This window comes from Lissotriton vulgaris, chromosome 5, assembly GCF_964263255.1.
Source record: "Lissotriton vulgaris chromosome 5, aLisVul1.2, whole genome shotgun sequence".
Lineage (NCBI taxonomy): Eukaryota > Metazoa > Chordata > Amphibia > Caudata > Salamandridae > Lissotriton > Lissotriton vulgaris.
Genome location: NC_141693.1, coordinates 1,589,443,154 through 1,589,459,769, shown reverse-complemented (window position 1 = coordinate 1,589,459,769; position 16,616 = coordinate 1,589,443,154). Strand labels below are relative to the sequence as shown.

Sequence of the window (16,616 nt, the reverse complement as noted above, 5' to 3'; positions counted from 1 at the left end):
CACAATCAGTGCTGCAGGCCTACTAGTAGCATATATATTACAGGCCCTGTTTATATGGTATACCACTTTACAAGGGACTTATAAATAAACTAAATGTGCCAATGAGGTATATACCAACGTCACCATGTGTGTGGTAGAAGGACATGAACATTAGCCTTGGTTAGCAGTGGTAAAGTGCTCAGAGTACTAAAGCCAGCAGAAAGATACAGAAAAGGATGCAGGTAAGCAGGCAGAAAGTTGGAGGAAGACCACCCTAAGTATGGCAGATCTAACATTATATAACTTCCAATAATTAACACAGTTGTCTAATATGTATTGCATCGGACACTGGGCCTTCAATTTCGATGCATGGGTCTCTCGACCAGTGGCGGCTCTCATTTATGGGCTCAACGGCTACACTACACCCTCTTTGTTTTATGGTCCATTTTTATTTAAATCAAGAGTGATTGGTATAATAATGACAAAATGCATACCTGCTTTGAGTTCAGCAACAACCAGAGGCAGCTAGGGATACTGGTTTCTGACGCAGGTGCATCAGTTTGCATGCTGCATCCATCAGATAGACTGCTTCGGGCTGGTGAAATCAACGCACTATGAGCATGTCTGTGTGACTATATGTGTGAGTTAAAGGGAGAGAGAGACAGTGAAGACGTGATTCAGAGTGAGTGAGAACGAGTGACAGTAAGAGGGAGTGTGTGTGAGAATGTGAGTGAGTGAGGGAGAATGACAGTGAGTGTAACTGAGAGTTACTGTGTGTGAGACTTAGTGAGTCACCGTTAGACTGAGTAATTCAGAATGAGTGAGAATGAGTAGGACTGAGTGAGATAGAGTGGGCCAGAGTGAGAATGAGCGAGACTGCATGAATTAGTGGGACAAAGTGGATCAGATTGCGAGAGTAAATTTAGCACAGCCAAATGTGAGAGAACCCTTCAAAAAGAAGCCAGGTTTCCTCATTTTAGCCAAGAATTACACCCCACAACTTTGAAAGGTCACCAGCTGCCACTGCCAGTCCAACCCTGCCCTTATTCCATTTCTGAACTTGCGAAAGGTTTATGTCAGTCCTTGTTCATCCATCGTTGTTGATTGGCCGCAGTGCTTAATTTGAGCAGGTGGTTTCCTGTACTAGGCACCGGCACTTTGACAGTCTGCCACATGATGGTGTTGTCTGTGTTATTTAGAGATGAGCAGAAGAGCAGCTGTTTATTAATGACATATGCATTAAAAAAGATTAATTCCTTGGCACCGAGCCATTCATATAGCTTTGGGGGCCTGGAATAGTTTGAATAATCACACTTGTAGGAGTGTTATGGTTGGCAGCTGCAAAGGTATTGTCGCTGGCAGTGCTGGCAAGGCAATGGATGATTAAAGCTGAAGTGGCCTACTGGCGAGGGCCCTGGTACATATTTTATTACAAACTAAGCACTGATTGGCCGTTGGTGACAACTTTAGAACAATACAAATCAATTCAATGAGGATATAAATCAATGCTTGCCCATGTTACCTCCTTGGACCCCAAATGTGATGAACTACGGCGGTTGGGGGGTACCCAGTTAATTCCCTGTGGCCCATCCAAACTGCGAAGCTACGAGGTACCACCCTGCCAGGAGAAGGAGTGACAGCGCTTTGTCTCACCAGCCAAGGGAAAGTAAACAAAGGCTTCGGTATAGTATTTCCACTCCCAGTGCCAACCCACGGGAACCACGTGTGGGCCATTAAGCAGTTTGCGTCATCCTTTTGCATCTGTAAAAGGCAACCTGTCGTGGGGGGAAGAGGGGGGGGGGGGAGTCTGTGAAGGGGTGTAATATCAGGGCCCGACATGAGCCGCGCCTCCTCTCTGCAGCCCTGCTCACACGGTACGTCACTCCCTTTGCCTAGTCGGAGGAAGAAGGTAAAGTCATGCGAATCATCTTTGCTTTTACTGGGTAAAACGTCTAAAGATCTAAAATTAATATTCAAAAGATCATTAATGAAGCGGATCTTGCTTTACTTTAATTACAGTGGGTATGTACTTACGGGCATTATAATATGTATATATATATTTAAAGAATGTTCCTAACAGTTATGTAGGTTTTTAAAACGCAGCCTTAGAACAGGGTTTTATAGTCTCTGTAAAGTGCCGGGTGCTGTGTTCATGGGCTTGTAGAGGTCAGTGAAACCTTTCACTCTTCCCATCGATTGTCAGAATGTCACTTTCTTTTTCCATTTTATTTTCTTTTTCCATCTTTTCTAATTCCTATTTTAGGTAACGCCACATTTTTATTCACATAACCCTTTAGGAATGTGAGATATTGGATGTGTATATTTCCTAGACCTTTTCGTGAAGATCTGCTTTTCGAAAAGCTAAAATACAAGTTGCATATTTTATTTTATACATTCAGGATGGTTGTAAGGATGTTTTTTTAGATTTGTAAACTTTATGTGCGTTGCTCCTTCGCCTCCTGTCCGAGCCTGATGCCGTGAGCGCCCTTGTGCTGGGTGCTTAACTCTCAATTCAGCTTGTGGACTGCACTGAGTAGAAATAACCAATATTATCTGTCCCCGTCTGGGTTGGATCCTGCCCACGGTTCTGGACCTTCTGACGCCCACAGGTGACCTCCACCTCCTTCTTCTTGAAAAGTACACATTTACCTCACTTTACTATTCACTGCAGATTCCTATTAACACAGGACAAATTTACAATTGTTTGTAAGAACTAATTATGTGCAGAATCCTTTGGTCAGTTATAAAGGTTGGGACCACTCGACACACTCCATCCATCCTCACCATCAACTGCACATCACGTCAGCAGTGATGGATGGATTGTGCTTGGAGACTGAGGGCTTTATGTACGTAATCACTATTTACCGATTTTGAAATACCGAATTTTAACGATTCGGTATTTTAAGAATTCGGTAATTTACCAATACCGATTCGGTAAATTACCGAATCCTTGAAACCTGCCTCCTACATCCCTAATCCCTAAATACCGGTCGGTAACAGAGAAATTTACCGAATTTCACCGTTACCGACCGGTATTGCCTCACCTACATATGGCCCTGAGTCCCTCTTTCACTCACTGAGATGAGGTTGACGTACAGTGGAGGGGGGTGAAGCGTCGGAGGGGTGAAAGCTCTGACTGATGATGGGGCCATTCACCCAAGGCCACTATCTTGGTCTACATTTCCAGGAATAACATACTCAGTGGTGCCTTCTGTCATACTAACCCCATTCATGTACATCCTAAAGATGTTCCACCATTCACCTGCTATTTTTTTTACTTCCACTGCAGGGACCAGCCATACCATCTCAAGGGACAAGAAGGATGATGTGCTCGTGGGCAAGAGCTAGACACTTCCTCCGGGCGCCGGTGCGCCGTGCTCCATTGTGTGACACCCTGCAAATGAGCAGCGCCGCAGCTACGCAGAGAGATGGACCCCACAAGAACAAAGTGGCGATCCTCACTGGGTCCACTCTAGGGTGAGATAAATAAACCAAAATTAAAACCTTAAGAAGAGCATGGTAGCTAAACGATCTTCTGTATGTGACCAAATACCATAAACACTAAATATAGCACCTGTATTCTAGGGTCGATGTTGCAAAGACGTGTCCGTGATTTTTATTTTTGATTGGTGCAAAGGGGACTAGTGTATTTTTAGTGCTACGTGATCACAGCCTGTGACAGAAAGCACTGTGAGAATATAAGTCGTTATTTTATACTTGCATTGCATTACACACAGTAAAATATAGACTGATACAAAATGTATAAATAGTTTTAAATAAAATGGTTCTTCCAAAATGTAGATTTTAGGAATGCCAGGGCCTATGCAATGCAATTTCTTTTTTAAATAACTGTCCGTTCAACACCTCCTTAGGGGTACCAAGGTCTGTGTACGTACAGTTATGAATAAAAGCAAACACTTCACAGCCCAGTTGTTTACTCTTTGCACTACCACTCAAAAAATAAATCTTTGTCATCGCAAAGGTTCGAGTGATTCACCGGTCTCAAGCACCCTTGACAGTTCCAGATTAAATAGTGGGGCATCTGGACCATCTTTAGCACTGGTGGCGCCCTCTGCGACAATGTTGGTTGGTGCCCCCCTCAAAGACCACCTCTGCCACGGATTCCCTCACTACCATCATTTGACAATCCCCCCCAAGTCTCCATAACCACTGTCTCTTTGATTTGAGTTTTATAGCGCCACTCATACCTGTTTAAAGTGTTAGAACACTTTACATCACACATACAGTGAATGGAGACAGCCACGTGTGTAAATCAGTGTAAAGGAAATGGTACATAAGACAGAGGACAGCAAGATGTAGGAGTCACATGTCATCCATACAGGTACTTTGGTCTGGAAAAGCATAAATTCAGAATTTAAAATGTAACACCATTGTTTAATATTAAGAATTGATTTCTACCCAAATGTTTTTGCAATATCAGAATAAGGAAAGACTAGGCAAAACAAAGCGTAGCTTTAATATTTTCCTTGCAGTTTACATGTGGCACTTTGATGACAGTAAATAGCTTCCTGCGCTGTATTAGGATTTTAGTTTATAAACTGGAAGCAACAAAAGAATCTCTCTGACAAAAACGATAACCTATTGCCCTTTTTATAGTATATGCACTTTGCGATCCGAATGCAACACTTTCATGCAGTAGGCTTATTACAATGAGTCAAAACTTCTTCTACCAGACAAAGCTCTCTCCAGGAAGAACGTTAATCACTTTGACATTTTTATTGATGCTTTAAAATTGCTGGGACAAGGAAGGCGATCTCATGTGCTTTTTAAACAATTAACATGGGCCCCCATCCCAAGTCAGCGCCTGGTGCCCCCAAACAAAAAACAAAAGCCTTTCACGGAACAGGAGATTCAGCATTCTCAGCAGAAGCATTTAAAACGATCAAAATTAGCTGCCCCCGGACTGCTCTCTTTTTCCAAAACTAAAGCAAATGTTTTTGAAACCAGGCAAAGTGAGGTGGGGGAATGCGTGACCCTCTTCCAAGGGCTCCACGTCCCCCCTGGGAGTCGCGCCCCACAGTTTGAAGACATCTGCCCTAAGGGCTGCCTTCCCAACAAGCATTGGCAAAGCTAATAGGTCTCGCTTTTGGGACCTTCTAAGCATTTAGTTATGCAGCAGAATATCCTTGGTGCAACCACAACAACTGTTGCATGGCTAAACACTTATAAGGTCCCAAAGGCAAGACCTATTGGCTATGCCACTGCTTGGTGTGGTTGTATGTGTGTTTGTTTGTATGTGGTTGTGTGTGTGGTTGGGTGGTTGGGTGTGGATGTGTGTGTGGTTGTGGTTGTGTGTGTTTGTGGTTGTGTGTGTGTGTTTGTGGTTGTGTGTGCGTGGTTATGTGTGTGTGTTTGAGTATGTTGTTGCATGTGTTTGTGGTTGTGTGTGTGGTTGTGTGGTTGTGTGGTTGTGTGTGTGGTTGTATGGGTGGTTGTGTGTGTGGTTGTGTGTGTGGTTGTGTGTGTGGTTGTGTGTGGTTGTGTTTGGTTGTATGTGTGGTTGTGTGTGTGGTTGTGTGTGGTTGTTTGTGTGGCTGTGTGTGGTTGTGTGTGTGGTTGTGTGTGTGTGATTGTATGTGTGGTTTGTGTGTGGTTGTGTGTGTGGTTGTGTGTGTGTGGTTGTATGTGTGGTTGTGTGTGGTTGTATGTGTGGTTGTGTGTGGTTGTATGTGGCTGTGTGTGGGGTTGTGTGTGGTTGTGTGTGGTTGTGTGTGTGTGGTTGTGTGTGTGTGATTGTGTGTGTGGGGTTGTGTGTGTGGTGTGTGTGTGTATAGTTGTGTCTGGTTGTGTGTATGTGTGTGGTTGTGCGGTTGTATGTGTGGTTGTGTGTGTGGTTGTTTGTGTACTTGTGTGCGTGGTTGTGTGCGCGGTTGTGTGTGGGGTTGTGTGTGTAGTTGTGTGTGGTTGTGTGTGTGTGGTTGTGTGTGTGGTTGTTTGGTTGGTGTGTGTGTGTGTGGTTGTGTGTGGATGTGATTGTGTGGTTGTGTGTGTGTGGTTGTGTGTGTGTTTGTGTGTGTGGTTGTGTGCGATTGTGTGGGTGTGTGGTTGTATGTGTGGTTGTGTGTGGTTGTGTTTATGTATGTGTGGTTGTGTGTGTGTGTGGTTGTGTGTGATTATGAGAAGGCATGCTAGGAGGGTGGAGAGCACAGAGTACGAGGCAGATGATCTCAGACCTTATGTTCAAAGCAGAGAGGAAAACCATTCAAGATAACCTCCGTTCTTCTCTGCACAGTAAAGAAGAGCTAAGGGACACACTGGCCATACACAGCAACAGAATGATAGCAAAGGCGACCACAGGGCCAGCAAAGAAAGGACTTAAGACCAGCTAGCAGAACTCAGGACAAACTTTGCTAAATCCATGTTTGAAAACCTCTTTCAGCTGACAACTAACTTTAGCATGGACAAAGCGAAGCTGAAAGTCAATATGCAGACTCGACTCCAGAGGACAGTATAGAGAGGCAAATTCGGAAATTCACACACTTCGTTTGGAACTAAATGGAGCCATAGATTTCATCAGCAAAGCCGGGAGCTAATGGGGCTCCAGAGTATTTTTTAGCATTAACAAGAAGCCAACATTTTAGAAGTGAGCGGGCGCTAAAAAAAAAAAAACTAAAGTCATCGCGATCACGATCGCTTGGAAAGCAAAAGTCATAGCGATGACGAGCTAAAACACGCAAAGTATGAGCACGCATGCTTGTGCGTGTTCTAGCAACCTGGTCGCCGCTTCGGGAGCACTTCCCAAAGCAGCTACTAAATGTCTCTCCGAGCAGCGCATGCGCAACGACTCAGTGAGACCTAAAAACCATCCTCCTGCTTGCATGCTCAATGAACCCCTACCAGGCTCTCATCCGGCTGACTATCCCCAAGCCCTTCGTGCAGTACGTGTGATCAGTGCGTGCCATATACTTGTGTAATAAAACCCTGAACCATTCACCGGTAATATTGTTCGAAGGGAGGTTGTCAGGAAACAGATCTGATCTTCTACAACAAACTCTTCAGCACAGTACTGTTCATAGACTGGTCTACAGATCTCCCTTATGGGCAATAATTAATCACATCCCCTTCACCCTCAGTCAAGGCAGGAGTGACTAGCTCTATAATTTAAAAAAATGTACCTTCATGATTCACACCTCTGATTATAGCCTGAAAATCCTACTGGGAAAGATGTTCTAAAGATAGAAAGTCTCAAATACCTGCAGACTAGCATACCCTAACCTTCACCAACAGAGTTCCGCAAATGCAAGAGATACCTGCTGGGCCGGTGGACATCTAAAAATCTGGCAGGTGGGTACTACCTTAGGGTAACGTAGTGCTTTACTCTGTCGCACTGATGGATGAAATACCTGTCCTCAAACTCCAAGTCAGGCCCCAAGTTACTAAAATGAGAAGATCAGAGGTAAAGATCAAAGGGCATATTATCAAGAAACGCAAAAACAACAGTTGATGGACAGAATGCAGAACAATGTCATACATTCACCCCAGTACAGAGATCTGGGTCTAAATCCATCGTTTTTTTGCACTCCACACCACCCCAGTTCAGACATGGGCATATGCAAATCAGCCTTGACCCTGTGCCTCATGTGAACAGTCTAGCCCGAACTGCCAAGCCATGTCTTTCCTGACCCGGAATCAAGCATCCTAGGACCGGTGTCTGGCTATCAGCTGTCTTCAGCCAGGATAGCTTGACTCCAGTGGTGTGGAGAGCATGAGACTCACGTGAGCATACCCATCCAACTCGGGGTGACACATGCAAAAACAACAGTTGATGGACAGAATGCAGAACAATGTCATACATTCACCCCAGTACAGAGATCTGGGCCTAAATCCATTTTTTTTGCACTCCACACCACCCCAGTTCAGACATGGCCATATGCAAATCAGCCTTGACCCTGTGCCTCATGGGAACAGTCCAGCCCGAACTGCCAAGCCATGTCTTTCCTGGACCGGAATCAAGCATCCTAGGACCGGTTTCTGGCTATCAGCCGTATTAAGCCAGGATAGCTTGACTCCAGTGGTGTGGAGAGCATGGGACTCACGTCTAAGCATACCCATCCCACTCGGAGTGACAAATGCAAAAACAACAGTTGATGGACAGAATGCACAACAATATCATACATTCACCCCAGTACAGAGATCTGGGCCTAAATCCATCGTTTTTTTTGCACTCCACACCACCCCAGTTCAGACATGGTTATACGCAAATCAGCCTTGACCCTGTTCCTCGTGGGAACACTCCAGGCCGAACTGCCAAGCCATGTCGTTCCTGGACCGGAATCAAGCATCCTAGGACCAATTTCGGCTATCAGCCCTCTTCAGCCAGGATAGCTTGACTCCAGTGGTGTGAAGAGCATGGGACTCACGTCTGAGCATACCCATCCCACTCGGGGGGACAAATGCAAAAACAACAGTTGATCGACAGAATGCAGAACAATGTCATACATTCACCCCAGTACAGAGATCTGGGCCTAAATCCATCGTTTTATTGCACTCCACACCACCCCTGTTCAGACATGGCCATATGCAAATCAGCCTTGACCCTGTGCCTCATGGGAACAGTCCAGCCCGAACTGCCAAGCCATGTCTTTCCTGGACCGGAATCAAGCATACTAGGACCGGTTTCTGGCTATCAGCCGTCTTCAGCCAGGATAGCTTGACTCCAGTGGTGTGGAGAGCATGGGACTCACGTCTGAGCATATCCATCCCACTCGGGGTGACAAATGCAAAAACAACAGTTGATGGACAGAATGCAGAACAATGTCATACATTCACCCCAGTACAGAGATCTGGGCCTAAATCCATCGTTTTTTTGCACTCCACACCACCCCAGTTCAGACATCGTCATATGCAAATCAGCCTTGACCCTGTGCCTCATGGGAACAGTCCAGCCCGAACTGCCAAGCCATGTCTTTCCTGGACCGGAATCAAGCATCCTAGGACCGGTTTCTGGCTATCAGCCGTCTTCAGCCAGGATAGCTTGACTCCAGTGGTGTGGAGAGCATCGGACTCACGTCGGAGCATACCCATCCCACTCGGGGTGACAAATGCAAAAACAACAGTTGATGGACAGAATGCAGAACAATGTCATACATTCACCCCAGTACAGAGATCTGGGTCTAAAGCCATCGTTTTTGTTGCACTTCACACCACCCCAGTTCAGACATGGCCATATGCAAATTAGCCTTGACCCTGTGCCTCATGGGAACAATCCAGCCCGAACTGCCAAGCTATGTCTTTCCTGGACCGGCATCAAGCATCCTAAGGCCGGTTTCGGCTATCAGCCGTCTTCAGCCAGGATAGCTTGACTCCAGTGGTGTGGAGAGCCTGGGACTCACGTCTGAGCATACCCATCCCACTCGGGGTGACAAATGCAAAAACAACAGTTGATGGACAGAATCCAGAACAATATCATACATTCAACTCAGTACAGAGATCTGGGCCTAAATCCATCGGTTTTTTGCACTCCACACCACCCCAGTTCAGACATGGCCATATGCAAATCCGCCTTGACCCTGTGCCTCATGGGAACAGACCAGCCCGAACTGCCAAGCCATGTCTTTCCTGGACAGGAATCAAGCATCCTAGGACCGGCTTCTGGCTATCAGCCGTCTTCAGCCAGGATAGCTTGACTCCAGTGGTGTGTAGAGCATAAGACTCACGTCTGAGCATACCCATCCCACTCTATCAAGAAACGTTGATATGGGAGTGAGGAATGGCACCCGTGTGTTTTGGCTCTGAGTAGCAGCGTAAATTGGCAGCAGAATATCGGCAACATCCGGGTATACAATTTTAATTACGGCGGATCCCGGACAAAGTGGATTGTTCCGAATATAAGCGTGGAAGGCAGTTTGAAATCATCCAAAATTATTCTCAGTTTTTTTCCCCTCCCTTCCCCGTTTATATGTTCAGTTAGGATCATGTAGGAAGCACAATTGAACATTTGCAAAAGGCTACGTTTTAATTAATGGCGATAGCCTTTACACCACAAGATACTTTTCGGAAATATGTCATTGCATTATAAAGATATAGGTATTCCATATTTCATGTCTAAGTGGAAGCCATAGTCCTGATGAGGCCCGCAAGTTGATGGGCTGAAACGCGTCGACACTTTGAACAAGGACACCTAATGAATCAAAATTCATTAATATTTACAAATAGCAGTGGATAAAAAATAAGGATTGAATTAAGGATCTTGGAATACTGCGGTGATAAGGTGTACCTGATTAAATAGGAATGCTCTTTTGATAATACAGGATAGAGCATCCAGTAAAATAGTAGGGGCTATGAGAAATAATGAGTGAATTCATAACCTGTTGTTTCCATTGTTTCGTTGCTTGTAAACATTTGTATATGTTGGTTGTATATGTATGTACATATTTATGTATAAATGTGTATATTGTATGAAAATAAGCAAAGTAAAAACTAAAAATGCATATATGAAATCTTTGAAAACAAAATAAAGCAAAGAAAAAGGAGACGTATCCGGTGAATAAATTAGGTATTGAGGTAATGGTTGATAATTGACATATATATAAAAAACGGAAGGATTTAATCCATAACAAGAAATGGGTCCAGATAGGTAATTAATAAACCTGTTTGAGCAAATTTTATTTAATTGGTCCCATAGCATCATAGTTTGTTTTCTTCACTCCATCAAGAAACAGCATTAAAATTATCTCCGCTTTAGCGGCAGGAAACTGCTGTTAAAGCGGCGATAATGTGCTTGATAATATGCCCTTATGAATTCCCATAGAAGCCCATGTTCTGGTGTGATCATGGGCTTCTATTGGAATTCTCAAGGGCATATTATCAAGCCCATTATCGCTGCTTTAGAAGCAGTTTGCTGCCGCTACAGCGGCAATAATTCTAACGCCGTTCTTGATAATATGCCCCCTAATTTTCTGAAATGGTCAACTGAAGTAGTGGTGGGAGATTGGCAATAAACCTAGAAGGGTATACACACATGAACATGATTTGTCTTCTATGCTCTTATGGGCGACAATCTCAGAACTGTTTCCTTGAACAGCGTCATCAAGAGTTTAATTCTATATTTTAGTGTCCATGTTTCAAAACAATATAGCTGGTGACTCCTTGCTAGTTGGCAACGGATTAAGACAGGAGTGGGAGGCTTGAGTACTATGCTTTTGATAGGGTGCAGGAGATAAACGTGCTTAAAAAGATGTTCTGTGGTGGGATACGCACATTAAATAATAGCGGAGAATGTGCGTGTATGAGTGTGCTCAAGCACTCGCCTCCTAAGTTCATGACACAGAATCTCAATATGGGCAAGCAGCAGTCTGGATTGGTAATTATAAGAACCTATCCTGAAAACAAAAAGGATATGATTCAAAATGAAATATGTGGTGGACGAACCATTTACTGGTAGATTAGTCCCGGGTCTTGCAGTAAAGTGCACAAACAGAGCTTTCACAGATAAAAGTCAGATAAGCCTGTGCAAGAAGGTTTTTCATGGCTACAATGACCGAGAAGCAAGGGGAAGGACTTAGACGTGACTGAAACAAGCGACTTCCAGCACAGCTCAGAATGCTGCCAGAAAGTGTTGGAGACCATCACTAGGAATATATAAGGCAGACACAGAAGGTAAACAGATTTTATTGCTAGCTAAACACAAACAAATGTAACATACTATTTGTTTATTTATTGCAGTTTTATATAGCACAAATTTAGTTTATTGCAGTGGCGTAGCTAGACGTTGTGCCGCCTGTGGCAGTCAGGCCTCATATAAGAGCGGTGGCGCCTCCGCCGACAAAACTCATGCCGCCTGGGGCAAACTGCCCCCCTTGCTATGCCACTGGCTCAAGGTTATGAGAGCGCTTCACATGAGCACCAGATTATATCACATTGTGTTTAGAGCCTGATGTGATACCAGGAAGCTTTTGATGTGAGATTAGGGCACATTCCCACTTTATCAGATCCCATCTCCTGCAAATCCAGTTGTAAAGTCCTTTAAGAGCGGTCTTTGTTTATCACAGCATCAAAATTTCACAGCATATCAGAGTGTGTCCATTTAAAACTGTTCTGTATAAAAGCTATCCTCATTTTAGTATGCATACATTAAAAATGCATTTATGATTGCTGTTAGACCTGGGATCCATGGCATGGTGTCCCCTGACTTTTTGCCTTCAAACCTCCTGATTTTGCTGACTTAGTTTTTGGTAATCTTTAGGACTCTGGGCACTTTACCACTGCTAACCAGTGCTAAAGGGCGTGTGCTCTCTGCTTATAACAATGCAACACTGGCTTAGCCACCACTGGTATATTGAATTTACTCATAAGTCCCTAGTAGAGTTCCCTACATGTCCCCAAGGCCTGTAAATCAAATGCTACTAGTAGGCCTGCAGCACTGATTGTGCCACCCACTTAAGTAGCCCTTTTAAACATATCCCAGGCCTGCCATTGGAGAGCCTGTGAGTGCAGTTTTAAATCGCCATGCTGACCTGGCAAGATAACCCTCTTGCCAGGTCCAAACCTTACTTTTTAATACATATAAGTCACCCCTAATGTGGGCCCTGGACAGCCGTAGAGCAGGGTGCAATGTATTTAAAAAGTAGGACTTGTAATTTGAAGTTTATATGTCCTGATAGTAAAAAACTCTTACTTTGTTTGTCACTACTTCAAGGCATATCTCTCCCTTAGGATAACATTTGGATTATCTTATTACATCTTATAAGTGTAATTTCCTATTGAGACAACATTGAACCCACCCTTAAGTTTGGTGTCTCTTGAATCACAATTTAAAATCACAACTTATGGTGAAGTTAGATTTTAAATTGTAATTCTGAAAATGCCACTTTTAGAAAGGTATGTCCAGCCAAGTATTTGCTTTTATAAGAAAAAGTACTATTTTTTTCTAACTCTACACAAGCAAAGAAATGAGACATTCAAATGCACCAACACAATCCCCATTGAGGTCGGGCTCTAGTAGTTGTCAGGCAAATACCTGTAACGTTTGGGGTTATTATCCATTCACTAGTGGCTGTATCATGGAGTGCAGCCTATGAGGCCAAACTCAAGAGTCGCTTTGACTCTTCAGGATATTAGTCAACAGTGTCTATGGTGCCACAGCACCTTCAGTAGCAAATCACACAGGGCCAGCAGATCATAGTTTAAATCGTATCTGCTTCTTCAACATGGAAACGTTAGCCATACAGTGGTTGCCCTCAGCACAAGCACTCGCGAGATCAGATCCTGCTCTGAGAAGTCGGGTTGTTCCTGGTACATTTGGCAGTGCCAGGTTGGTGCAGGCTCACTATGTGGAGTGGCATGATCATCTCCCCAGTGATCGGAGCAGATTACAGCTCTCAGCAATGCGATAAGTCAAGTCCTTCCCAGCAAGTGGAATTTAGTCTTTCAGCTCCTGACTGAAGTGCCATAAGGGCGCGTCATCTTCCTTGGCATAGTCCTAGTCCACGGGGGTCAGTCAGGGCAGATCCGTTGGTGAGGCTAGAACCTGCCGGTTACAGTCACTCTGCAGCCCCGGGCAGCGGCCCAATGTGTTTGAGGATTTGGATTCTGAAGCCCCTCCCAGCACACGGTATTGCTGCGCTAGCTTCTGAATGCAGCATAGACTTCTGAGGTCCAATCGTCCACACCACAACGGTCCTTCCCATCAAACGGGGTCACCGTTTGGGCATTCCTGGCATGCTTGTCACACAACTTCTTTACTGGTGCCCCCTCAGGCATATGAGGTAATTGCAACAAGGCCATATGGACTTTGCACCTTCCACACAACGATTGGTTCAGTCAACAGTGGCTCTCTCCTGGCATAAGGGTTTTTTACAGAACAGCCTTGCACATGGGCTATGGCCTGATGGGTGCACCCCCAAATCCTCACACTGGAAGTCCTCATGATAAGGGTTCCTTCTGAATTTCGCTCCCTCCAGGGCTCTCCTCTTCCTCAAAGGGCACACTGGCCTTGAAAAGCAGGCAGACGCTTGTGCTCCAGGTTCATAGGCATGTGGTCTTGGTTCCCTGGGTGATGTTGCCTCACCCAGCGTGGAGACTACCAGCCTTTGGCTGCTAGTCCTGATTCCAGGCAGAAGTCTTGCATAGCTTCTCCTTCTCACACAGCCCATCCTACAACTTGGAAGAGGACACACTTCTGGTTACTCAACATTCCATTTCTACAGTCCTTTTCCAGACACCAAATGTGATTTAGGGTCTGAGTCTTTGAAGTTTTATATTGTGGTTCTACTTCTTTTGATATAGACACTTCTGTCTTTCTTCTTCCCTCATGTCTGTCACAGCAGGCATGACTCTGAAGCTGACTGACAACAATAAAATTAATGGGAGTAACCTGAGTTCACACCTGGATGTCAGCCACAGTGATGTGTGCATCAAAAATGTAATCCCAGGTTCTCAGCCGTACTCTTCATGATTCCATTATTAGTCCCATTTCCCTTTTTTAGATGTGTCCAGGGCCCTTCTTTGTGATCTATCACTCAATCAAAATCACTTTTGAAATGTATAGGGAGTGCTTTTCCCTCCTATGTGTCCCCACCCAGCTCACATGAATGCAGCAATACAGAAAAGTGTCTTCATGTCTCCACCAGGCAGACCTGGGCTTCCCAAAATGGAACTCACGGGCCTCTACACAATGTACCATTACAGGCACAGTCACTCAGTGTACATTTGCAGCACACTTTGGGTCCAGCACTGCTACCTCTATGCAATGCACCCTTACATGTGCACATTCATTCAGTACACACACTCAATCTGCATGCACTGTTCAGCAATGAATCTTTTCTATCTTTAACCAGTGAGAGTTATTTGCAAACACACACACACACACACAAACACACACCCACACACACACACACACACACACACACACACACACACTCTGTGTGCATTGTACAACCCTTCACCCTTCAAGTTTTGTACTTCACGCAAGCATACAGACCCAGCACTTGCTTTCCCTGCACACTCGCTGCACAGCACTACATCTTTCATGTAATTTATTCCTCTCAGGCATACGTGCTCTGCACAGCACTGCTTCAACCTTGTACTGTACCCTTCCCAGGCACACACACAACAAATGCAGAGTCACTACTCCTGTGCTGTACAGCACTCCATATCTTACCTGATGTAGGCAAAGAGAAATTAGGCACACAGCAGCTAAAGCTTTAAAAAGGTGAGTGAGGCTGTAGGCCTCACTCCAGAGACACAGAGTAAAACGATCTTGTTACTGCTACTGATCAGTACACAGTATGCTGCCACCACTATGCTTGTGCTGCGTAACTCCTGTCAAAGGTTTTAGCCTTCCACCACTGTGAGGGTAGCTCTTTGGATGTGGCTCCTGAGCCAACATGACCGCAATCCGTGAGACATAGCACACCCACATGTTGCCCATGACAAAATAAATCAGCATTAGGGATCCAGACAGTTTGCACAAATCAGTTCAGTGGTACCTGTCTTTACCATGCAAAGGATTGCTCCAGCCTAACATCTGTCTTATTTCTCAAATTATATGCAGTGGTTTGGTGCCACCCAAGAACATCGAGTCTTCTCTATCATTTTTACTTTTAGTGACACCCTTACACACTCCAACTGTCTCAGTGTGTCAGTGTCACCCTTAAACTTCTTTTGTTTCTCTAGGGTATAAGGCCACATTTCAATGTCTGCCATTCTCATATCCTCCACCCCTGTTTTACCCCTACAGGGAAATTATTTGGTCCCATGTTGTAGCCTTAGTGGCGTCCCATGTTGTGATAGCAAACGTGAATGAAGTGCGGTTGTGCTCGAAGATTTCTTCGAAGCTGACTCTAACTTTCTTGCCAAAGAGGGTTTCCAGCAACCTCCAAGAACTCACCCCCACTGTACATCCCCCCTTATTGGAAGTCCGCTCAGCAAGACCTCCAAAAAGGCATGGCCCGATAGGCATCTGGGAAGAATATAAGAATTTCACATTCCTAACAATTCTACTACAGGCACACAAAAAAATAATCTAATCTTAAATATGTGCATAGGAACCCGTTTACAATGTCAATCCGTGATCAGAGGGACCTTCTCATCATCATGTCTTGTGTTAGTTTATCCCACATAGGGTCCATCAGCATATTGAAGTCCACACCAAGGAGTAACCAACCCACTGGGACTCTGTACCAGTGGAAAACCTCCAGGAGCCCAGAAACCACAACATAGCACCCCAGGGGGTAGTTTTGAAACTCAGTCATTGCAATAGGAAATGCCTTGTGATGAAGGATAGCTACTTCCCATACTCCCCTAGTAAAGGCAGCACAATCAACTCAAATACAACCATACCGGCCCAGAAAGCCACACTGGGTACCCAATGGGTATGGTTCACACAAGAGGATGAACTTCAGTGCATGCTATTTAAGATATTGAAAAATGACTCCCCTCTTGATATTATGATCTAGTCCATTTAAATTCCATGAGATGACATTAAAATCAGTCCTTGATTTTATAGTGTGCATTCCAGTTAAACTTGTGCATACTTAAGTATTGGGCTAATCCAATAATCTGTGCGCCACCCAAATTAAACATTTGGCTCACACTATTGAGGCACTAACGTGTTGCAAATCCCCAAAATAAGAACCCAACCCCATACTTCCTAATCTAAAACATTCATCACCCTA

At 44.6% G+C, this 16,616-nt stretch overlaps 1 protein-coding gene across 4 annotated transcripts in view; it reads left to right on the top strand.

Moving 5' to 3' along the window:
• The first annotated feature begins 1,771 nt into the window (after window positions 1–1,771).
• LOC147716752 (dehydrogenase/reductase SDR family member 4-like) overlaps window positions 1,772–16,616 on the top strand; it is a 197,851-nt gene continuing 183,006 nt past the window's right edge. For 2 of the 4 annotated variants that reach the window (XM_086923697.1, XM_086923695.1), the window contains exons 1-2: window positions 1,772–1,853; window positions 3,269–3,456. In XM_086923697.1, the coding sequence (XP_086779823.1) occupies window positions 3,302–3,456 (155 nt within the window). In that variant the 5' untranslated portion in view covers window positions 1,772–1,853; window positions 3,269–3,301. Of the gene's footprint in view, window positions 1,889–3,268; window positions 3,457–16,616 lie in introns of all 4 variants that reach the window. The other 2 variants (XM_086923696.1, XM_086923693.1) reach the window with 1 other exon arrangement.